This window comes from Microcebus murinus, chromosome 22, assembly GCF_040939455.1.
Source record: "Microcebus murinus isolate Inina chromosome 22, M.murinus_Inina_mat1.0, whole genome shotgun sequence".
In the NCBI taxonomy this organism is placed as follows: Eukaryota; Metazoa; Chordata; class Mammalia; order Primates; family Cheirogaleidae; genus Microcebus; species Microcebus murinus.
Window position 1 is genome coordinate 12,377,501 of NC_134125.1, and position 24,923 is coordinate 12,402,423.

The 24,923-nt window shown below is 48.3% G+C and overlaps 1 protein-coding gene across 1 annotated transcript in view; it reads right to left on the reverse strand.

Annotated features, from left to right (window-relative positions):
• The window catches only part of KSR2 (kinase suppressor of ras 2), a 368,992-nt gene that overhangs the window by 272,824 nt on the left and 71,245 nt on the right, over positions 1–24,923 (reverse strand). Inside the window, exons 2-3 of the mRNA XM_075996606.1 lie at positions 6,206–6,346; positions 2,098–2,248 (exon numbers count right to left, since the gene is read on the reverse strand). Of these exons, the coding sequence (XP_075852721.1) occupies positions 2,098–2,248; positions 6,206–6,346 (292 nt within the window). The remainder of the gene's footprint in view (positions 1–2,097; positions 2,249–6,205; positions 6,347–24,923) is intronic.

Sequence of the window (24,923 nt, forward strand, 5' to 3'; positions counted from 1 at the left end):
TTTCAAGATCCGAGTGGCTCTAAGGCTGCCATCTGAGGCAGGACATGAGACACTGAGTCTTAGCTGCCTCGAGGTCAGACGCAGGTCCACGCGAGGCCAGAGGATCAACAGGGTCAGTGTAAGTTCAAACCATGGGTCACACCCACGAGTGAGGTGCGAGATGAAAGTGGCGGTCACTATCCACATTTGGCAAGGGATGTGAAATAAAACAGGAAAGCATTTAAGATATTTGCTTACATCATGCATAGTAAGAATAAGCATTGTTTCATGAAAGATGCTTCAGTTGTGGTGTGGATGTGCACCCACGTCTGTGTGTATGGGGTTGCAGCATAAATCGTATTGTTACTGTGGGGTTTTTTTGCTTGTTTTGTTTTACAGACAGAGTTTTGCTCTGTTGCCCCGGCTAGAGTGCAGTGGTATGATCATAGCTCACTGCAGCCCACAAATCCCGGGCTCAAGCAATCCTCCTGCCTCAGCCTCCCTAGTAGCTGGGACTGCAGGTGTGCATCAGCATGCTTCGCTACTTTTTTTCAGTTTTGGTAGAGATGGGATCTCACTGTGTTGCCCAGGCTGGTCCTGAACTCCTGGCCTCAAGTGATCCTCCTGCCTCCACCTCCCAAAGTGCTGGGATTACAGGTGTGAGCCACCGTGACTGGCCGTGACTGGCTCTTGGTTGAAAAAGTTTGGAAAACACCAGATTAGAAAACCTGGCAAGTAATGCCTAGGATAGGAAAAATATGGGTACAACCTAAATTTCCAAAAACAGGAGATTGGTTGAATAAATGTTATTAGTCTATGGGTAGTAAAAATAAAAAGGAAATATATTTATTGACAAAGGAAGATGTTCATGACGCAACATTGTAACTTGGTGCGATTTTTTTAAAAGAAAGAAGACTGCCGGCTGCTTCTCAGTGTAGGCAAAGAGAGGAAGTCATCTCAGAACAGATTTCGTGTGTACGGAGTGACCGAGAGGGGCCCCTCTTAGCCATGCTAAAGTTAGGTAAGCATGGTACAGGAAGTAAGGAATGATGGGATCTTTATAGCCAATCACCTGGGGATGGCTTTGCCTCCCTGGGAACACTTGGAAATATCTGGAGACATTTCTGCTGTCATGACCTGGAGTGGGGTAGCAAGGGAAAGGTTCAGGGTGTGCTGGAAAGGGAAAATGCCAAAAGGGCACACACAGGAGATCTAGGACAATGACCTGTTTCGAATACGTTCTGTTTTGAGCACAGCTGCATCCTCGGCCCTGCCGGCAAATAATAGTCACTCAGCAAATACCTGCTGAATGTCGCATCAAGCCAGGGGCGTGGGCCAGTCTGGGCTCGGCCGGCGGTCAACAGTGCCACCTTGTGGCGGGAGCCGAAACAACAGCGCTGTGGGCCAACGCCACTGCCCTGTGGCTGCACGGCGGGTCCCTTGGGACTGAAAAGCCCCAGAAAATGTGGGAAAATGGTGAGAGTAGAGAGGGAAGCAGGAACCCACGAGAGGATGATACCTGATGTTCTGCTAATAAAGGCAAACGAGAGTTCATTTGTCAAACGAGCAATGAATTGCAAAGACCCAGGAGAGAAGACAATATAACGGGATCCCAAACTGATAAAAACAAGTCGCAGAGGGAATTTTCTTAGGCGGAAGAAAAAAACTAAAGTTCCAAAATAATATGTATGAATAATTCTATTTTTTAAAAAAAAAAGTATACACATATCTGTCTGGAAAAAAACGTATACCTAATGACAACAGTGGGTCCTTGGGGGTGGGGCTTAGGGTGTTTATTTCTTGATCTATGCTCTAATGTGTGTTGCAATGAATGCACAGCATTTATGCAAAGAAAAATAAGAAGCTGGACATGAGCCGGAACACCAAAGGCACTGCAGAATGTCTAAGGGAAAAACCATTCTGGTCTTCCCACATGCCCAGTGCTTTCTTGCCTGCACCTGCACCCTCACGCCTTTCTTCCAGCCTCCAAACCCCAGGCCCGTCCTTCCTGGCCCTGCTCGGGGGCCAGGGTCGCCACGCAGGGACGACTCTGTCCCGCCCTGGCCTGCAGTGGCGGTCACAGGGTATGCACCTACGAGCAAAGAGCCCGGCGCTCACCTGACATGTGCACGTTCCTGAGGCAGGACAGGGAGGCGTTGAGGCGGGCACACTCCTCCCGGTTGGCCCCGTATTTCTCCACCGTCTCGCACACCTGCTCGTCCGTCATCTCCAACAGGTCCTCCAGACTCAGCTGGCCCGGGGAGATTTCCTAGCAGGTGGGACAGAGGAGGGTTGTAAACAGCCGGGCAGGAACAACGGCTAACCCTCCACACTTGCCCCTCCCGTGGTGGCGAGGGGGCGGCACACAAAATCCCGGGGCAGACAGGCCTGGGTTTTAATCTCAGGTTTGCCACCCATTAGCTAAATAACCTCCGGCAAGGCACTTAACCTCTCAGGGCCTCACTCTTCTCACCTGTAAAATGGGTCTCCTAAGTGTGCATGCTTGGCAAGGTAGCCCGGATGCTCAGGGCTAATTAACGACTATGGTTTTGTGATGGACTCAGCACAAGGTCTGTCTCCTCGGTCAGCTTCTGAACCAACCAGGAGGCCAGGCCCCATTTTTTTAAAAGACGATTCCTAATCTGACTGCACTGAGCGACTCGTCCAAAACCCCAGCGGGAACCCAGAGCAAGCCAACTGCACCACTCGAGTCAGCTGATGGCTGTTCTCCACCCTCTGCTTCCTCTCTTCCCCGGCCACAGGGTCGAGGCTCAGATTGGTCCCTAGAAACCCTAAGGGGAAAGAGGCCGGGGGTCTGTGGGTGGCTCAGTGCCGGCAATGAAGCTGGATTCGTGAGTGAGCCCCGCGGCCCACGGCTTTGCACCCCAAAGCAAAGGGGTAATGCTGGGGTACAGTGTGGGGTGAGGAAAGGGACACTTCTGGGGAGGTGGGCTGGGGACAGAAAGGAAGGATTCGCAGCTACTAAGGTCCCTTGGGCAGGTGGCCCTTCACTGCCACCAGCAATCCTACCCTGTCTCCAAAAACTGTCTCCTGAGACACCACAGCATGGATACACCTCGAAATGTGTCAGGCTGCTATATTCATGCACCTATAAGTATATCTGCATATGCACGTAAGAGTCTTTTATGGCACTTAATGGTATCCAATATTTTTACATATACTATTATTACCATATTATTTAAATAAGGGTTTGCAATATCTACAGCTCGTGATACTGGGGCAATATTGTGGGGCACGTCTGCCCTCTTGTGGCCACGTTTGTGTATTACAACAAAACACAGTTTTCCCACATTAAACTGACAACCAAGACTATATCAGCACAAAAATTCTATCCTCCCCACCCCTCCAAAAAAAGAGCTGCAGGGAAAAAGCTGAAGCCCAATCAACGCCTTCCAACTCAGGGCAGGGGCAAAGAGAGAACAGCAATGGCATCACTTAGGGGCTTTCTCAGATAGAGGTACCTTACAGGTAAGCCCCGCTTTGAGAACGGTGATTAAATCAGGGTCAGAAGGTGCAGAATGAATCACGTCTAGAGGGGATGACTCGCAACATAAAAGGATTCTCCTCTTTGCTGCAGGATTCGCTTGTGCATTTACAAATATCTATGTGTATTACATATACATGTATGATTTACAAATATATACAAATGTGCACTCAAGTTTAAGATCACCAGAAAATCACAAAGGCACACATTTGTGACACTGAAAACGGGGAAAGCCTCAACAAACCTGGTCCGAAGAGCAGATGCAGCACTGTTGAAAGTAAAACTAGCAGCTGAAATGGATGAAGCACCGTTTTAAGTCCTTTTCATGGATTTTCTTTTAATGTCACAAAGACCACAGAAAGTAGGTACTTTTATCATCACCATACACAGAGTAGGATACTAAAACTCAGCGAGGTTAGACTACTTGCCTTGGGGCACACAGCAAGGTAAATGTGGAGTTTTCCCCAGGGTTTGAATCCAGCTAGTTCACCCGGGAGCTTTCTGCATACTTCGGCTCCTTCCCAGAAGGGCGACCTCTGGTGGACACGCGCCTGAACTGCAGGCGGGGAGCTGGAAGCCCAGCCCCGCCCCCAGCCCCTGGCTCAGGATTCTCATGGACTCAGGTGAGAGCCCAAACTCAGGCACCTGCAGGCCAGGTAAGTGCAAATGAGCAAAGCACTGAAGGGCAACCAATCCCGTTCCTCGCAGCCAGACTGGAATTTAGTTCACTGTGGTCAGCAATCCTGATTTTTCCAGGGAAACAAGAGGTGGTCTGGTTTTTCTAGGCAAACTCTTTTCGTTTTGTTTGTTTGTTTTTGAGACAGAGTCTCGCTTTGTTGCCCAGGCTACAGTGAGTGCCGTGGTGTCAGCCTAGCTCACGGCAACCTCAAACTCCTGGGCTCAAGCAATCCTCTTGCCTCAGCCTCCCGAGTAGCTGGGACTACAGGCATGCGCCACCATGCCTGGCTAATTTTTTCTATATATATTAGTTGGCCAATTAATTTCTTTCTATTTATAGTAGAGACGGCGTCTCACTCTTGCTCAGGCTGGTTTCGAACTCCTGACCTCCAGCAATCCGCCCGCCTCGGCCTCCCAGAGTGCTAGGATTACAGGCGTGAGCCACCGCGCCCGGCCTCTTTCCGTTTTTAAATAGTGGCTCCAAATACATTTTTGAGCATCGTATCAGCCAAACCAAGACCATGTCTGCACATCAGATCCGGCTCCAGCGCCACCAGTTTTCCACCCCCTGGTCTGGAAGGATTGCTTCTGTCTTATTCGCCCCACAAATGGCACTTGATAAAATAAATGATCCCTGAATCTCTGAAAAGCACACAGGGCTGTACAAATAAAACACTGTCGTATTTATACGGGACCTTCCACTGTAAGGATATTCGCAGGAAACCCCACCTTGGCTCTCGGGCCATCCTGGGAATGAAATAAGAGAATGTGGAATCGTGCACAGTCGGGAGTGGAAGTGGGGGGCATGGAGGAAGGGGGCGCTGCACCAGGGTCAGGGCTGTTAGATCTGGTGGGGTCAGGCAAGATTCTTGTCCTTGGGGACAAGGTCTGGAAGACAGAAGGCTTCCTTGAGAAGGAAGCAGGGAGCACCCAGAGAAAGGGCTCTTGGTCCCACAGGCGGGGGGTACCCCCTCTTCTGCCCAGCTCCGGGAGGCCCCAACAATAGGAGAATGAGGCTGGAAGCACAGTGATTCCAACCTAAGGCTCTGGAGTCCAGCTGAGCCGGGTTTCCTGCTAGCCCCAGATACTCACTAGCTAGACAAGTCGCTTCCTCCCTAAGCCTCAGTTTCCTACTCTGTACAATGGGAACAACAGCATAGCTAGGCAAAGGGCCTTTGGGAGGGGTGTGAACAGTCTCAACAGTTTTGTGCAAAGCCCTTGGAACAATGCCTGGCACAGAAGATCCAATGATAGGAGCTGATTTTATTAGGAACAGGATCTCAGTGGGTTCTTGAGGTCCCAGGAGGGAAGGAGACCTCATTATCCTTGAGGTCTTAGGATGGGGTCCAGTGGTTGAGAGTGGACACAAGACACGAGGTGCTCTGGCTTGGTTTCGCCACTGGAAAAACCTATCACTTCAATGGTTTCCCACACTGGCAGCGACAACAGCAGTTATGAGTTGACAGTTACTGAGTGCTATTCGGTAGCAGACCATGAGCTGAACATTTTGTAAAAATCATCTCTCTTTATCACACCAGCTACTTAAGAGGAGGGGACAGTCATTATTCCCAGGTGACAGAGGAGAAGACTCACGCTCTACAATCATGCTGTCCAATATGGCAGCCACTGGCCACGTTCACTAACATTAAATACAATTAAAACTTCGGTTCCTCAATCACACGTACGAGCCACACGTGGCCACTGGCTGCATCAAACAGCACAGACAAGAAATATTCCCACCGTACTAGAAAGTTCCATGAGACAGCACTGGTCTAAGAGGTAGAGTGAGTTGGCCAAGGTAACCTCATGAATAAGTGGCAGAGCTGAAAAAGAGTCTCACTGAGTCTAGAATCATACCCTTAATGACCCCGCCGGGTGGCATCGGAGATCCCACGTGCCTTCATCCAGCCACATGTGTACTGTGGGCCTACTGTGTGCCAGGGACAGTGTTGGGCATAGCCAAAAACCTGCTGCCCAAGGAGCAGCCAAGGGGACAGCTGCGGGCAGGCAAGGGGCAAGGGGCATGGGGCCCCCTCGGGTCACCTCCAGGACTTCCTTGCGCACGTCCACGATCCGGAACCAGTGCCGTAGCTGGGGGAAGCCGTCCAGCTCGGCGTTGCGCTCCTGCAGGGCCACCTTCTTCTTGCAGGACAGCTGCCGGCTGAAGTACTTCACCAGCTTGCTCTGCGGAGACACGGAAGGGACAGAGGACACGTCACAGAGCCGCCGTCGCAAGGAGGAGAGTCGGGAGTCCCCCCACCCACCCCCCAGCCAAACCCCAGACAACTCCGTGTTTTAAAGACTTTGGTTCAACTACAGCGAGATCCCCTTGGCGTGGCTGAAGGTGGCCGGACGGTGTGGCTCCAGCACCTTGCTGGGCGTGACACGCAGCGGCACCTCTTGGGTGGGGGCCTTTGGCTGCATCCTTTGACATTTCAATCGCACACAGCCGTTCGCTCTGACAACTCCTCTTCTAGAAACTCATCGGACACACCCATCCCGTGTCCAGAATGACTCTGGACAAGGCTATTTCCTTACCGGTTCTATTTGCAACAACAAAAGACTGCAAACACCCTGAAGACCCATCGGCAGGAAACTCATTACACACACACGACACTACGGCCACACGAGGAGCTCGGTGTAGCCACCGAATAAAACGACAAAGCACACTCCATAGTGATATGGGACGGTCTCCAAGACACACTGACACATAAAAAATAAATACTCCCCCATTCATAGGGAAAACGTTTCCACGGATCTTTGTAATGCAGGGGCTCTTTCTGGAAGGATCCCCCAGTCCTCTAGGGAAGAGAGGAAGAGGAGAGGCGGTGGAAATATTTTGTTTCGACCCTTCTGGGCTGTCCGAATGCAAGTCACATGCAAGCATTCAAAAAATAATGTTTTTAAAGTGAGAGGGACCTGAACTCACGCTTTCTGGAGGAAGCTTGTGACACGAGAAAGGGAAGTGAAAGATTTGCATTTCTAGTTCTGTAAAAGCTAACAACATTAGCAAAAGAAAGGTAATACTTGTGTGTCCAAGCAGAGAAAAATATATGGAGGAACTTCAGGCTCATACCGTGAGAGAGACTACAGAAATGGGTAGAGGAGAAAAATGGCTAAGTGCTTCTTTATATACTTTTTTGGCATTGTTTCAATAGTTACGGAAGTATATTCTCATCTTTGTAATTTTAAATGTATTTAATGGAGATAACTACATGAAACAAATTCAAAAATTCTCAAGAATGTCTGTGGCATTTCAAAGCGTAATCAACTAACATCTCTCAAAAACACTGGTTTGCATGGAATAGAATGAGGATTCCCAGAGCGTGGGAACGGTGGTAACAGGGAGGGGAAGTAAAGTGGGGACGGTCACTGGGTGCAGAAATGTATAGTGAGATAGTCAGACAGAATGAACAATATTTGATAGCACCACAAAGTGACTATAATCAACAGTAAGTAAGTCAGGGCACATTTTAAAATAACGCAAAGAGTGGAACTGGAATGTTCCTATCGCAAAGAAATGATAAATGCCTGGGGCGATGGATACCCCAATTACCCTGATTTGATTAATTCACACCGTATGCCTGTAGCAAAACACCACGTGCACCCTATAAAGATATACAACCATTATGTGTCCATAATAATTAAAAATTTTTAAAAAAAACATAGTCTTGAAATTCTACGGTCACAATATGTGAGGCCAGGATGGCTGTAGTAGGTGTCTGCCTACTTGGTCTCCATTTCTGCTTTTTCTGCAAAAAAAAAAAAAAACCATTTCAGCTTTCTTTTGGGGACCTCCCTTCTTCGATTTCCAGTCCGTATGGCTGAAGTGAGGTTGCTCCCATCAGCCGGCACCACCCTGGCTGCAGGGTGGACACGTGACCCAGGCTCGGCCACACGGTCACATCTGAGTCAAGGACAATTAAAGGACCCAGCTGGGCCACTAAGACTTGACGCCAGGGAGGCTGATTGGGGACTTTTAATCTCCAGAACTGCCAGTTAATAAACCTGAGAGCCCTCCCAGGACCCCGTCTTCCAAGCTCTCAGGACACTGTCCCTGTTCCCTACGAGGGCTGCCAGGGAATGTCACAGGAGCCAGGAGCTGCCTGGGCCACCAACCCGGCTGCCATCTGGGAGCCTGCCTGAGCCCAGAGCCCATTTGGAGGAAATCAGAGCCGAGAGGTGGAGGCACTTGGGCGGAGCACATTTGCTCACAGCCACGCAGCTAGTGAGAGGAGAGCCAAGATTCAAACCCAGGCTGACTCCCAAAACCCCCAAGGTTATAAAAAAGATACATTTATTTCAGTTTACTTTCATTCTTTAATAAACACATGCATATATTTTCCTTGCAAAAGAAGTTAGAACATTTCAGACAAGGTCAAAGCTCCGTTTGCCCACTCCCACGAAAGCGGGTCCCCGTCCCCCTGGAGGTAATGGAGGTGACCACTGAGATCAGTTCAGTGCCCATCTTTCCAGAACTTTCCAGAACTTTCTCTGCGCATTCTCGTACATGCACGTGCCTGGTGCGACTCTGCAGTGCAGTTTTACGTAGGATTGTTTTGTTCTCACATAAATTGTATGAAGCAGTGTGCATTTTGTGTGGGTCGCTTTTTCACTTAGAGGTAAACTGGGGGGGTCTTGCCATGTTGGCTCATGCAGATCTGTCTTACTCTTTTTCATCTTCTGCGTGAGGGATTCCTTTGCTACCTGGTCAATCATTTTTAATCCATGCAACCCGGCTGGCTGTGAAGCTGATATTTTGAGCTTATTCTGTGAACGGGAAAACCGAGGCTTCAGCAGGTCAAATCACATTGCCCAGGTCCACAGAGGTACTTAAGGGGTTGGGGGAGCCAGGGTTTGAGCCCAAAGCTCTCTCTCTTTACCAGGTCCCTGCACTATGAGTTGGTTGTTCATGGCTTCTTCCCACCGAATTGAAAATCCAAACGTTGGGCATCAATCCCTCAAGGGCAGGGAGAGGGGGGCGTTATGCATTTTAAGAAGGCTTCCAGGTATTGTGGGAGAGGTGAGTTTCCAAATTCCAGCTCTGAGGTTTGGGAAAGTCGCTTTAGCCCTCTGAACCTCCACTTGCTCATCTGTAAAATGGGCGCATATATCACCTTTCCCCACAGGCCTGCTGAGATACCCCACGAGATGCCGTCTGTGCAGAAGACACGCCCCACGCACCCATGTCTTGTTGTTGAAGGAGTACTTGGATTCAGGGCAAGTGTTTCCACGGTCACCCAGAGACTAAAATCCTGTCCCTGCCCAGGAGCTAGAACCTAGGGGTGTCCCCACTATGATGCAGCAGAAACGAGGGGACAGGGTCAGGAAGCAGGTGGAGTGAAGAAGCCGGGTGGGGAGGGTGGCCACGGGTTCCCCTGGAGGCAAAGGGCAGCAACAATCCTGGGGGACCTTCGGGGACAAGGCTGTGTTGGTCTGAGCACACAAAACCCAGAAAACCACCCAGAAAGTGAAGCTGCAGTGGGCAGAGATAGAGCAGGACTTCCCGCATGGGGACTCGGAAGCCTGTCCCCGCGTTCCCCACCGCCGGTTCTCACGATCACCGTGGCTGCCGGCGAGCAGGGCTGTGCTCAGAGCCGAATGCTGCGGTGAGCACTTTTTATGAATTGTTCTATTGCATCCTCACAGCAACACTGTGACATAGGTCCAATGACTGTCCCCATTTTACAAAGGAGAAAATCGAGGCCCAGAAAGGTGCAATGACTTGCCCAAGGTCATCACGCGACTCACTGGGTGAATTGGGATTTGAACCCATGCCTAACAAACTCTACTGACTCACAAAGAACGTCACGCCATGGGAGACAAATAGCAGCCAAAACAACAGGTATAGTATATACCTGGTTTGGGTTTTTAGTTTTCATTTCAGTGCCACTAAGTCTTTATTTATTCATTGTATTTTCCCAGGGAAAGTAGAAGAGAAGAGAAAAGAGCCAGCACGTGTGTTACAGAATGATTAGAAAATGGGAAAGAAGTACCCAGTATAGCAAAATCAACCACCAAATAAACACACCCCAGGGTAGGGTCATCAAAGCCCCAGGGGGCGCAGTCTTTTGCAGTCCAGGAATGAGGGGAAGGGGTCAGGAAAAGAAGAGACAGGTTCCCTCCCCCCCACCCAATAAATTTGAGGTTTCACACAAAGCTTTGGTTTCCAGCAGCAAGCATGGAGTTACTGAGCATAAAATGCATGTGTGTGTGTTTACATATACGTGTGTGTGCACACGTATACACACATACACACACACAGGCCAGAAGGAACTTCCCCAAATGTGAGCAACTACATCGTTGGGTTATTACAGGTGAGATTTGTTTGCATATTTCTGTGCGTCTGTATCTTGTAATTTTTCTACAAACTCGATTTACCTATATGATAATTAGTTACAAATCTCATGAAAAGCAGACACTTGCCGACAATGAAGACACATGGGTCATCCTAAATGTCATCCATCTCATTAAATAAGTTCTATATACGTGTATACATATACACACACACGCACATGCCCCAGGCATTCGCTAAGCGCTTAATATACATTATTTCATTGAATCTTCACAACTGCCTCAGTAACGTGCCCATTTTACAGATGAGAAAACTGAGGGCCATAGAACTTAAGTAGGTCTCCCAAGGTACTAGATCATTTTACATCATTTCCCTCTTTCCCCAATTTCCTGATCGTAAGAATTGGGCGAGGATGTCTGTTATAAATCAACTCCCCCAGGCCCCTCCCTTAGAAACTCTGACTCAGGGAACGTGGAGAAGGCCCAGGGATCTGTAAGAATGACAAGCACCCCAATGATGCTGAGGATCGGCCAGACCAGCATGAGAAACATCCGTCCAGTGTGTGAGTTATCGTGTAAAATGAAAGCAGTTTGTTTCCCAGACGATCCTACGTATCTGGGTCCTTGGGCAATAGACATCAGGCGGGAGCCCTGTTCTAGAAGCTGGGGTGCAGCATCCTCGGTCAGCAAAGAGCAGCCTCCAAGGGCCGGGCGCTCATCTGGGCGACAGGCTCGCTTTACCGAGCAGCTTCTAGAGCAGCCGGCACCAGCCGGGGGCCTGCACGGGCTCCCAGTGGGGTCGGGAAGACAGATGTGCGAATGCATCACGAGGCCATATGGTAGGAGCCAGGACAGAAGGGCAGCCAAGGGTCAGCGCGGGCATCCGAGGACCAAATTAAGAGAGCAGCCCCGTACAGAAACAACATTCCATCATCCAGGACGGCAATGATGGGAGTTCTCTGTTTATTCCAAGAGAAGCAAGGCCTCTCGTTCACTCGCCTAAAAGATTTTTTGGTTGTTTTTTTTTTAGGTGCTTTCTAAATACACAGAGCCAAGGATACAGAAATCAATCGGGCCCCACCGCCGCCTTTAAGGCGGGGCTGTCCCAAGCCAGGGCTCAAGGCCGGTGCCAGCTGCGGTCAGATACGTGCAGAAAGGAAGCCAGACCATTCAGACTCTTTGGTAGCTGTTGGACAGAGTCACCTAACATCTGTTGAATCTGATTTTCTCAAAATGAGCATTGGATTTTGTTTTGGTTTTTTTCCCCCCATTTCATTTTTTTAGTAAATCCTTTTTATTGCATTTTACAAAAAGTAGTGGCTGCAAGGTGTCAGGAAAGAGAAAGGTGATCCGTCACCACCGAAGGCGTGGGAAGTGCCTACCTCCCCGCCCAGCGAACTTTGGGCATTGATCTTCATCTACCCACCTCGCTACACAAATTATTTTCCCAAACGGATCTGTGTCTGAGCATCACACTGGTGCTGAAGTGAGGGTTATGGTCAGGGAACGCGGGGATTGGGAGGTGTTGGAATCGTGCCGGAAATCACACAGATTTAAAAAAAAAAAAAAAATCATCGAAGGCAGGATTCGAACTCAGGACCTCTAATTCCCAGTCCTAAAGGCTGAAAAGCGCAATTAGAAAAGGGCCTGTGTATGGTCTCGTCCTGCCGGGAGGCCTCATGGATTTTTAGGTCGCCCTGGATGCAGGCGCGTGCAGGACCCAACTGCACACGCACCTGCACGAAAGTCCAAGTTCCCACGTTCGAATAAAGAGACGCGGGCACTGCACATCGGAGCAGGGGCCACCTGACTCTGCCCCGCCCCGGTGCAAAAGGGGGTCCCCAGGCCGGGAGGTTGCAAGGCCCGGGTGGCAGGAGCCGGCCGAGGGGTGTCATCTTCCACCCGCACACCCGGGACACCCGGCCCCTTCCGCGGGAGGCGGGCGGGCGACACCGTGTCCCGCCCCGGACTCTCTGCGCGGCCTCTTCCCGCACTCGGCCTCGGCGCGAGCACTAAATTTAGCAGCATGCACAACAACAACAAAAAAATTAAAAAGTCAAGACATGTGACAGGGCTAAAAATAATCGCATCTGAAATCCCTACCGGGAAACCGGCCCTTTCCCCTCCGAATGTGAGTAAAGCCCAGGAGCCCGGGCGGGCGCAGGCTGGGTGTGCGGGAGCCCCGTGCTCTGTCCCCTGGGGGCTGCGCTTGCACTGCGGGGTCCGGGACGGCCGGGCGGGAAGGCGACGCTCCCCGAGGACCTGCGGACCACGCCCTTCCACGACATCATCTCTGGTGTCCACCTCACAGCGACGCATCTCTCGCCCTGTTGAACGCATGGGGAAACTGAGGCACGGCTGGCCTAGAGGTCGCGGGGATAAAGAGGCGGGCTGTGCACCCCTCAGGACTGCCTGTCAGCACCCCACGTCGCTGCCTTCTCCTTCACAGGCCCGAGCTGGCAGCAAAGAGCCCCAAGTCCTGCACCCCCAAGGCCCGCACCCCCAAAGCCCGCACCCCCAAGGCCCGCACCCCCAAAGCCCGCAACCCCAAGGCCCGCACCCCCAAAGCCCGCACCCCCAAGGCCTGCACCCCCAAAGCCCGCAACCCCAAAGCCTGCACCCCCAAGGACAGCCCCATCGCCGCGCCAGGCACCCGCAGCCCTTTCCCATCCTGCAGGTGTCGCCTCCTGTTCCCCACCACCCTTCCTGCTTTCCCCTTGGGTGGCACTTTGCTGCCTCGCACATCAGCCTGTTTACTGGTTTCCATGGTTACGCCTCCCCGCCACACCCCCATCAGGATGTCCTCGGCGCCCAGAGAGCAGGGGCTGCGCCTGTCTCTGCCCACAGCGCTCCGATGATCGGCGCCTGGCATACAGCTGGCGCTCAGCACGTTTCTCTCAGCCTGTCAATCAACCAGCATCCCCGGGGACGGGTGCCAGGCCTCTGAAAACAGCCCCAAGCCCTTCTCCCGCGGGCGCGGCACCCCCAGGCCTGGTCCCCGGCTGTGTGGCCAAGGCTCTCGGGTCATCAGACCCCGCCAGGGCGATGACATCGCTGCGGTGGCAGCCAGCAGCCCGTGCCTTCCCGCGGTTGCCAGGGCGACCATTGTCATAACATCCATCCATGGCGCTGGCAGGGCCCAGCTGACAGGGGAGAGAATTATTTGACTGCAGAACGTCTCAAGTAACCAGCCCATCTGCATCCGCAGGCAAATGCCCGGCCGAGGGAGGTCTGGGAGGATGGCCTTCCCTTCTCCCCTCAGCCCCGGACCCCAGTGAGAACAGGATCCCCTGGGCCAAGCAGAGGGACCCGCCAGTCTGCTTCACATTATTACTGCTAATGCATATTACAAATAATGGTAAAAGAGTCCATGTATTCAATGAGCACTTACTAGAAGTCAGGCTCAGGAGTAACTTCCCTACATCATTATTTCTAGAATTTTAACATTTATGCTATAACAATACTTCATGTTCTATTTATGCTGTGTATTTATACTGTATAATATATAGTCATGGATGTATCATAGATGATAATTCACAAACAATACATAATAATGTAATTTGAAATATAACAATATTTACATGTTATATAGCCTATATGGGTTGACTATCCATTATCTGGAATGCTTGGGATCAGAAGTGTTTCAGATTTTTTTTTTCAGATTCTAGAATATTTGTATAGGTATCATGAGATATCTTAGAGATAGGACCCAAGTCTAAACACAAAAATCCATTGATGTTTCACACATACCTTATACACATAGCCTGAAGGTAATGTTATACAATTGGATTGGGGGAGGGTTGTTGTTTTTTTTTTACTAGAATTTATTAACTCAAAAGGTTAGAAATAGCCATTCAAACTTTCCATCAAATTGGGGAGACGTGTAACTTTTCATTGGATGTACAATTTTTTTTTTTTTAGTTGTGCAGCTAATTTCTTTCCATTTTTTTAGTAGATACAGGGTCTTACTCTTGCTCAGGCTGGTCTCAAACTCCTGACTTCAAGCCATCCTCCTACCTCGGCCTCCCAGAGTGCTAGGACTACAGGTGTGAGCCACCACTCCCGACTTGGATATACAATTTTTTTAAGCAATTTTATGTAGGAAACAAAGTTTGTGGTAAGTACTTATGTGCAGAATTTTCCACTTGTGGCATAACATTGATACTCACAAGTTTCAGATTATGCAGCATTTCAGATTTGGAATTTTCAGATTAGAGATGCTCAACCTGTACTAAATATTTATAACAATAAAACTGACATTTGTTGACACTTTTTATATGCTAGCTCTGCACCTACCGCTTTATGTTAATAATAATGCTTTTATTAATAAATCACTATACAATAACATATTCATAATCATAGCTAAGCTGTATTGCCCTGTGTCCAAGACACTGTGCTAAGTGCCTTATTAACACTGCCTAATTGTCATACACACCCTAAGGGCTAAGAACCATATATATCATTCCCAAAGGAGGCATAGGGTAACAGTGTAACTTGCCTAAGGTCATGTGGATAAAAAAAAAAAAAAAACAGGGAGGGAGGCTGTCCCCAAGTCTGTTCCCTTCCTTATTTCCAAACCACACTTCAAAGTTGTCAAACTTGAGCTTGCAGCCGAATCATTTGGGGGGTTTGTTAAAAATACTCGTGCTAAACCCCTGCTACTGCCCCAACCCAAGGCTACAGAATCAGATACTCCCGGGGACAGGGGCTTCTCTTTTCTTCTCAACAAGGTCCCCAGATGATTTAGGTAAAAGTTTCAGAATCACTGCTCGGGGCTTTGCTGCCAGCCCTATTAGAGCCGGGTTCTCTATCAGCCGTAAACACTGCAGTGCCCACCAAATGAATGAGTCTTGACTAAGAGGGAAGGGACCAACAATCTTCAAATGGGGACTAGAAGTCAGGGGACAGAGTAAGAAGTCAGGCAAACTTAACCTGTGTCACCGTTGGGACCACTCCAAACCTTTCTGTAACAAAGGAGCCCTCCATGAAAGGTAAGTAAATAATAACACACACTTTCGTCCCAGGGGTGGCTTTAGCAGGTCAAAGCCAGGGTCCCCCTAAATTCCCTCCCCACTCTCACCTCATCTCCTCTCAAATCAGTCACCAGGGGCCAAGCTGCACAGAGAAATACGAGCTTGTAGCGTGGGGACCTACCCTTGGCACCTACATTTTGAACCAAGGGACTTCCTAGCAAATGACAGAAAGATGGCATTGTTTAAAAAAGAAAGAAAGAAAAGCGGCCAGTGGCAGGTGCATACTGGAGCAGGCAGGCAGAAGGTCTGGGACCCCTCGCCTGTGGTCCCTGCACTGCTGGGGGGACTTACCGGTAGAGCTAGACCCAAGTAACAGCCAACGACACCTGTGAAAGGGTCTGCCCTAAGCAAAATGTTGTTCCATTATTCATGGCTGAACTACTGGGCAAGTAAAGTTAAGACGCTACACTCAAAGTGAGACCAGATGCATCTAGAATAAAATGCATATGCACTAAGAGCAGGTCTCGTGGAGGCATCTTCCCACTTTGGCCACAGAAGCCTGGTTTGCAGCTGCACCTACCACATGTGGCTATCCACAGTTCAATTTAAATGAACTAAAGTTACATAAATCATCAACACAGCGAATAAACCAGGGTCATTCATAAATGCATAGTGAATAAACATGCATCTTAATAGGAGGACCACAGACCAAAAATCCAGACAGCACCCCCACTGAAATCTCTGGTCATTATGTGATCTTAGGCATTCAGAGAATTCAATCCCCAAAAACATTTAATTTGAATGTAACCCTAGAATTGGGTGAGATACACTAATATCCCTAATGGGTTAGCATCTTTACATTCTGGGAAGATCTAGAATGAATGATAGACATGTTTAGGATAATTAACCCCAAAATATTAATATTTGAAATGAAAGAGTCTGCATTTAGGATATTTTATATTCTTTTAATGTAATATAATTTAGCCGGTTAGAGTAAGATTTCACCTTTCTAACTCTAATTTGAAATGTGCAATTGAGTAACTGATATGTGTTTTAAGGTGAAATTATATTCAATTTATGTACAATATTAGAAAGTGGTTTAAGGCACAGTATCTTTATAAGTTTTAATTTTTAGGTTTATGGGTTACATAAGTAGTTGAGAAGGCTTGTCTGTCAACAATTAAAGAGTACTTTAAAAATCCTGTATATCAAACTTATGAATGCAGTTTCATTTGTTTGAAGAGGCTTAATTAACTAAGCCTTAACTAAGCATTAGAAGCAAATATTATTCCAATTAGAAGCAAATATTATGCAAAATCCCCTAATATGTCATTGCTAAAATTTGTAGACTTATTTGAATGGAATTATACTGTTGAAAGCTGAACTTACAAGTATAGAAAGAAAAAGTGTAATACACTGTTTTGCCTTAATAAATGAAATATTAATTTCTAAAACCGAAATATAATTCCACAAAAGTAAAAATTCAGTTTCATGATTACACCAACCACCTTTGAAATGCTCAACAGCTGCCTGTGACCAGTAGCTATTGTATCAGACAGCGTAGATATAAAATACATCCATCCTCTCTGTTTCCTCTAAAATCTTGGGTCAAATTTTTTTTAATTTATTTATTTTTTTGAGAGACAGGGTCTCACTGTCACCCAGGCTGGATTGCAGAGGCCTGATCATAGCTCACTGTAAGCTCAAATTCCTGAGCTCAAGTGATCTTCCTGCCTCAGCCTCCGAGTAGCTGGGACTATAGGCACGCGCCACCATGCCCGGCTAATTTTTCTGTTGTTTGTGCAGACAGGGTCTATGTTGCCCAGGCTGGTCTCGAACTCCTGACCTCGAGCAATCCTCCTGCCCTGGCCTCCCAAAGTGCTGGGATTACAGGCATGAGCCTCTGCACCCACCTAAATTTTCCAGTAGATCTCTTAGGAAACAAACACCCCCAAATCCTTTTTCCCAAATACACAATATAACTCTTTCTAGAATTTTTGAGACATAGGCACAGGTATGAGGCAGAACTAGAATGGGAGGGATAAAGAACGATACAAGAAATGCTGACCATAAATAAATTCTCCCCTAGAATGAGGAGAACCCAGAAAACCCTGCAGGAGGGAGCACAGAGGCTAAAAACATCCACTAACCCCCTCCGTTTTATTTTATGACAGATTTTTGCCAAATTCTTAATATTATAGACTCCCTGGCCCTCATTCAATACTGAACAGTTCTGGATGGGAAATCCAGGAGTGATTCAGTTAATTTTGTTTTGTTATTTTTTTCTCCATTTGGTAAATTTCACACACAGGCTAAATGTTTCTGACCCAAAAATACAGTTGGAAATTTTCAAGTGAACCAGAAAACAGCCCAGCTAAGGTCAACCATACCACATCCCCATGCCCTCTGAATGCCCAGGTAAAGAAAGACGAAAGTCACAGTTAGGGGGCCTGCATTCAACTCCCTGGCCTGTCATCAGGAGCTGTAGGATGCAGAGCAAGCCACAGAACCTCTCACCGACTCGTTTTTCCACCTGTTAAAACAGAGGTCTATGGCCAGGCACAGTGGCTCACGCCTATAATCTTAGCACTTTGGGAGGCGAAGGAGGGAGGATCATTTGTCTCAGCTACTCAGGAGGCTGAGGCAGGAGGATCGCTTGAGCCCCGGAGTTTGAGGTTGCAGTCACCTATGATGACACCACTGCACTCTAGCTGGGGCAACATAGCAAGACCCTCTCTTAAAAAAAAAAAAAAAAAAAAAGGTTAAAAAAATACTCTCAAGAGTGACTCCAAGTTCAAAAATTCCAGGATGGCCGGGCGTGGTGGCTCACGCCTGTAATCCTAGCTCTCTGGGAGGCCGAGGCGGGAGGATTGCTCAAGGTCAGGAGTTCAAAACCAGCCTGAGCAAGAGCGAGACCCCGTCTCTACTATAAATAGAAAGAAATTAATTGGCCAACTGATATGTATATAAAAAAATTAGCCGGGCATGGTGGCGCATGCCTGTAGTCCCAGCTACTCGGGAGGCTGAGGCAGAAGGATCTCTCGAGCCCAGGAGTTTGAGGTTGCTGTGAGCTAGGCTGAAGCCACGGCACTCACTCTAGCCTGGACAACAAAGCGAGACTCTGTCTCAAAAAAAAAAAAAAAAAAAAAATTCCAGGATGATTCTTAAAGGGGACATTGATGTCCTTAGAGGGCACATAAGCTCACATGCTAATCTCAGCTTTGCTAGGCAAGGAAAGCCATTTGGGATCTCCTTGTGCTGCACCTCAGATCTTAGCCACCGGGCTTAGCAAACACCAGCCATGCAAGAGAGGCTCAGGGTTGGAGCACCAGCCTTCTTTCTGGTTAGCTGTTCTGCAAGCAAACAGGCGACTGCAGCCCGCGTGACTACCACCGGCAAAGTGAAATCACAAAGCAAAACGTGTTCCAGGCTGAGGGTTGTTCAGGAGGCCACGGTTCCACCTGACAGTCTCAGGAACAAGAGGCTGGAGCTTCGCCCAGCAAATCACTTATGCCGGTACCCTCCAATAGAACTTTCTGGAACGACGGCAATGTGCTATATCTGCAGCGTCCAGTATGGTCGCCACCAGTCACATGTAGCTTACTGAGCACTCGACATGTGGTGTGGCAAGTGCGTGTGACTGAGTAGCTGAATTCATGGTTTTATTTAATATTAATTAATTTAGATTCATGCAGCACCTGTGGCCATGGCTACCATATTGAACATGCAGGCATAATGCCTTCTCCATTGGTGTTTCTTCCCCCCATCAGCTAAAATCTATACCTGCTTCTCTCTTTTCCCAGATATGTTTGGAGGTGGAATAATGGGATTACTAGAGCAGGTTGAGGGTTTGCTGGGAGGAGGTCACTTCAGCTTGTCTGAACAAGGTTTGATAAACAAGTGACTGCAGCCCACATGGCTACCATCAGCAAAGTGAAGTCATGGGGAAGGTTCTTCCACTCTTCAAATGAGCCACGCTTGCTCCGCTCCAGGGCTTCCCTCCCCTTGCACACTCCTGGCTGAGAGCTTCACATCCTGTAGAGCTCCACTCAGAGCCGCCACGTCTCTCCTGAGACCCCTGCCCCACTACCTCTCCCACACACATCGCCACGTCCTTTCTCTTCACAGCACTCACCTCGGCTTCCAGTTGTATCTGCCTGGTGTCTACCCACACATGTGAAGAAGGATAAACGTTTCCCTGAGATCCTGGAGGCAGCTACAGGCTTCAGGAGGGAAACACGATGGCAGCTGTAAAGGGCTGGACCAAGGCTGGACCACTCCAAGAGGAAAGCACCTTGCAGTTCCCAACAGGGCTCCCAAGGAGCTCACTCCGGTGAAGCAGACAGGGATGTGCACAGCTTTCTGCAACAGGCACTACAGTAGTGGCAAAAGCCAAGTGCTTAAAGGACAGAGAGAATGACTCCTGGGAGGGAAAATCTGAGAAGGCTCTCTGGAGGAGGTGGTAGACAGGCCAGGCCATGACGAGCACTCATAATTTCCTATTTTCACATCACCATTCAGCTGCCACCTACATACACAAACACACCCACACTGGCTTCCACCTGAGCAGAGGCTTCCTCCTATCACATGTGGATAGGAGTGTTGAACTGAATGAACCTTGAGGTTCCTTTTAACCCTGGAATCCTATGATTACAGGTATCTGAGACCTAACCATTCTTCCATTTATCCATCCATCCAGTCATCCAACAATCCATCAATCCAAACATCCATGCAACCATCCATCCAATCCATCCATCTATTCGTCCATCCAACCACCCATTCAAATATCCATCCATCCATCCACCTACCCGCCCATCCAACCATCTATCCATCCATCTATCTATCTATCTACCCATCCATCTATCCATCCATCTATCCATCCATTTATCCATCTATCCATCCATCTACCCATGCAACCAGCAAAGCAATCATCCATCCATCCAACAATCCATCCATCTAATCCACCCATCCATCCATCCAATCATCCAGTCATCCATCCCCCCATCCATCCATCCAATCCACCCATCCATCCATCCATCCAATCATCCACACAACCATCCATCCAATCCACCCACCCATCCATCCATCCAATCATCCACACAACCATCCATCCAATCCACCCATCCATCCAATCATCCACACAACCATCCATCTAATCCACCCATCCATCCATCCATCCAATCATCCACACAACCATCCATCCAATCCACCCATCCATCCAATCATCCACACAACCATCCATCCAATCCACCCATCCATCCAATCATCCACACAACCATCCATCCAATCCACCCATCCATCCATCCATCCACACAACCATCCATCCAATCCACCCATCCATCCATCCATCCAATCATCCACACAACCATCCATCCAATCCACCCATCCACCCATCCATCCATCCATCCATCCATCCATCCATCCAATCATCCAGTCATCCATCCCCCCAGCCATCCACCCATTCAACTATCCGTCTATCTATCAAATAAGTATTTCACCCCTGGTATCTGTGTAGCAGCATATAATAAAAACACAGGGAAGCTGGAATTGATTCTCCTCTTAAAAGCCAACGACATCACATCAGACACAGGCTATGCAGAGCTGTTACACGTAAGTGATTTGAATGACAATACCACTATTAATAATGAAAATAGTTGACAGCCAATCACATAGCCAAGTCAAATGAGATCATGTCTTAAGAGTGCCCCTTATGATGCCTGACACAGAGCAGACAATGAATAATTGATTTCCTGTAAGTGCCAACCACTGTGCTAAGCTCTGAAATAAAATGGTGAACAAGCTTGGTCCCTGCCCTCGGGGAACGTCTATTTGATAAATGCGATGGGTACAACAAACAGCTTAGAGCGTATAACAGGGCAGATGGTTCGTCACCTGGACTGGCCAAAGGAAGTCTCCCTGCAGATAGGATCAGGCAGCAGGCACAGCGGGACGTGCAAAGACCCTGAGGCAGGAAAGCACTTGGCATGCTTCAGGCATGGAGAGCTGGAATATCACGGACAAAGGGGAGAGATAAAGGAGAAGAAGAAGAAGCAGAGGGGAGCTGGATCGCATGGCATTTATCACAGCCTGGAAAGCAGCCGCCTTTCATTCCTATGCAGTGGGGAGCTTCAGAAGTTTCTTAAGCAGAAAGTAAGATTATCTGCTAAAACAGGTAAATAATGTCATTTGGCCTGCAAAGCAGCCTAGTGAGAGAAGGGCCTGGCCAATATCATTGTGCCCATTTTACAGATGGAGAAACAGAGGCACCAGGGGATGGAGGGTCTCCTCCATCTCTTCAGGACCTGTAACTCTGAGCTCACCCAAGCTGGCCACTCGGCCCTCCCCCTGCCTCTAAACAGCGATGCCCCTCCTGTGGATTACACGCTCTGCACGATCCCCAACCCCAGAGCAAAACAATGCCAGCCAAAGGAAGAGAGAGAAAGAAAAGGGCATGAGACCACAGAGGAGGAGAAACCCGGTCTCCTTGTGAGGTCTCTGCACAGTGTTCTTGGGAACATGCCCTCGCGTTGGTGTGAACCTTCTCAGCTCTGCATGAGAGAGCCAAAATCCTCCCGTATGCCAGCTCTTGCTAGAACTTAGCACAGGCCTCCAAAAGGGAAAACTATTAAGTTCTATTACTTGTAGCATTGGGGGGGGGGAGCCATCTCCAAAGCTTGGTGGCCGGCCAGCCCTGTATATTAAGTTTCCATCAAAAGTGAATATTCAGAAGAGATGTCAAAAACTGCCTTGTGACCGAGGACATATATGACCTTATAATTCCAGTGGACGTGCCAGTTGCTATACCTCGATGGGAAGCAGTCTAGCAAGAGCCATCGCAAACGCAAATGATACGCCCTTTGACCTCTGCTGCTGTTGTATTTTGGAGTAGAAAGGAGCAAGGTAGAGTCGAAGTCCTGCACCGACTGAAGAGACCTCTGTAAAAGCCACTTTGAGAAAGGAGGTTCTAGAATTCACCAGGTGTCTGTCGCCATCTGCTGTCGTCCCTCTCTTTACTTTAAGCCTCGCCAGCAACAAATGGCTTAGGGGCAGCCATGGCATCTGCCACGTATGAAAACTGCAATAAATGGCCGGGCATGCTGGCTCACGCCTGTAATCCTAGCACTCTGGGAGGCCGAGGCAGGAGGATTGCTTGAGCTCAGGAGTTCGAGACCAGCCTGAGAAAGAGCGAGACCCCTCCCCCCCCCCGGGCTCCACTATAAATAGAAAGATATTAGCCAAACAACTAAAAATAGAAAAAAAAAATAGCCAGGCGTGGTGGTGCATGCCTGTAGTCCCAGCTACTCAGGAGGCTGAGGCAGGAGGATTGCTTGAGCCCAGGTTGCTGCGGGCTAGGCTGACACCACGGCATGCTAGCCTGGGCAACACAGTGAGACTCTGTCTCAAAAAACAAAACAAAACAAAAAAAACTGCAATAACTAACACCTTTCCACCTTCCTTCCCGACGTCCAACGGGTAAAGCCAGAAGATGCCCCTGCCTGGCTGTGCACCTGGACACGATACTTCACCTTCCTGGGCCTCAGCTGCCACTGCCACGGGGACATTCGCAATGGCCCTGCTGGAAGCTGATGACATAGCCCAGGTTGAGGATGCAAATGACGCCTCTGGGGTTCCACAGCTGAGAGTGACACAGCTGGTCCTGGAATCCAGGTCTTTCCAATGATGGTCACCACTAGGAGTCATTACCACCCCTGTGTGTTGTGACATAGTAGGTGTCGTTAAGCACGGGCATGCACGTCTCCTTTGATCCACACGATAGCCCTATGAAGCGGGGTTTATCGTTATTTGTCACACTTTACAGATAAGGAAACTGACACACAGAGAGGTTAGGCAGTTTACCCAAGATCACACAGCCAGGAAAGGGGGAGCCTGAATTCGAATCGAGTCTAGCTCAGGGCCCAGGCGCCTATTATCCTGCCAAGGTCATTCCTGGGGGCAAAGCGTGTGCCTGTCTGTAATATGTACATTTTATATACACATATAATTATACATATTTATAGGTACTTACACATATATATGTATGCCTATGTACTTATAGATCTATACACATATATAAGTATGTCATATACACATATATAAGTATATCATATATGTATGTTTATGTTTATAGATGTATATATACACATATATAAATAAGCATACTACATATGTATGTTTATATATACCTACAAATATCGTTTATAGGTAAATATGTATATTATATAGGTGTGTTATATATGCCTATAAATATATATAATTACATGCATGTATTATATATTTAATATATATAATTTATATGTATATATAGTCATGCACCACATGAGGATGTTTTTGTCAGTGATGGATAACATACATGATGGTGGTCCCATAAGATTGCAACACTGTGCCTTTTCTATGTTTACATACACACACCCCTCCCAATGTGTCACAAGGGCCCACAGTACTCAGTACGGTGACATGCTGTTAAGGTTTGTAGCCCAGGAGCCGTGGGCTGCGCCACAGCCTAGGTGCGGAGTAGGCTATACATGCAGGTTTGTGTAAATACACGCTATGATCATCAATAAAAAAACTGCCAGGCCGGGCGCGGTGGCTCACGCCTGTAATCCTAGCTCTTGGGAGGCCGAGGCGGGCGGATTGCTCAAGGTCAGGAGTTCAAAACCAGCCTGAGCAAGAGCGAGACCCTGTCTCTACTATAAATAGAAAGAAATTAATTGGCCAATTGATATATATATAAAAAATTAGCTGGGCATAGTGGCACATGCCTGTAGTCCCAGCTACTCGGGAGGCTGAGGCAGAAGGATCACTCGAGCCCAGGAGTTTGAGGTTGCTGTGAGCTAGGCTGACGCCACGGCACTCACTCTAGCCTGGACAACAAAGGGAGACTCTGTCTCAAAAAAAAAAAAAAAAAAAAAAAAAAAAACTGCCAAACAACGCGTTGCTTAGGATGTATCCCTGTCGTTAAGGGACACGTGACTATGTGCAAATAAATGTATAATTATATATAATGTAATCACATGGGTATATTTACACATATAATATACATATCATACACATATACATAATATACACACACATATAAATATTTACATGCAATTGTTAGGTATATCCTTTTTTGGTTTTGATGTGTATATTTTATCTCATAAGCATGTATTACCTGGCTTATTCAGAAAAAAAAAAGAGTCCTCCCCTGGGGACGAGAGCGGACATCTTGCCTTCTTTCTTATCACGGGTCTAAGAAGCAGGCCAGGAGGAAGAGGCGCAGGTGAAGTTCACACGCTGACCCGACTTTGTCAAAACGCAGCATGCCCGGGCCTCAGATGGAAGCGCATGGAGCAGGAGGGACCCTTGACCAAAAATCCTTTGTTTTTGCAGTAAAAGTGACTTCAACAAAGGAATCTTTCAGTTACAGAGCAAGAAAACCAGAAGCGCAGTGGCTCCCAGCGCTGTTCATTGACTGGCTTATCGACGGCGTCCGGGGCCCGTGGGTGGCTTCTCTC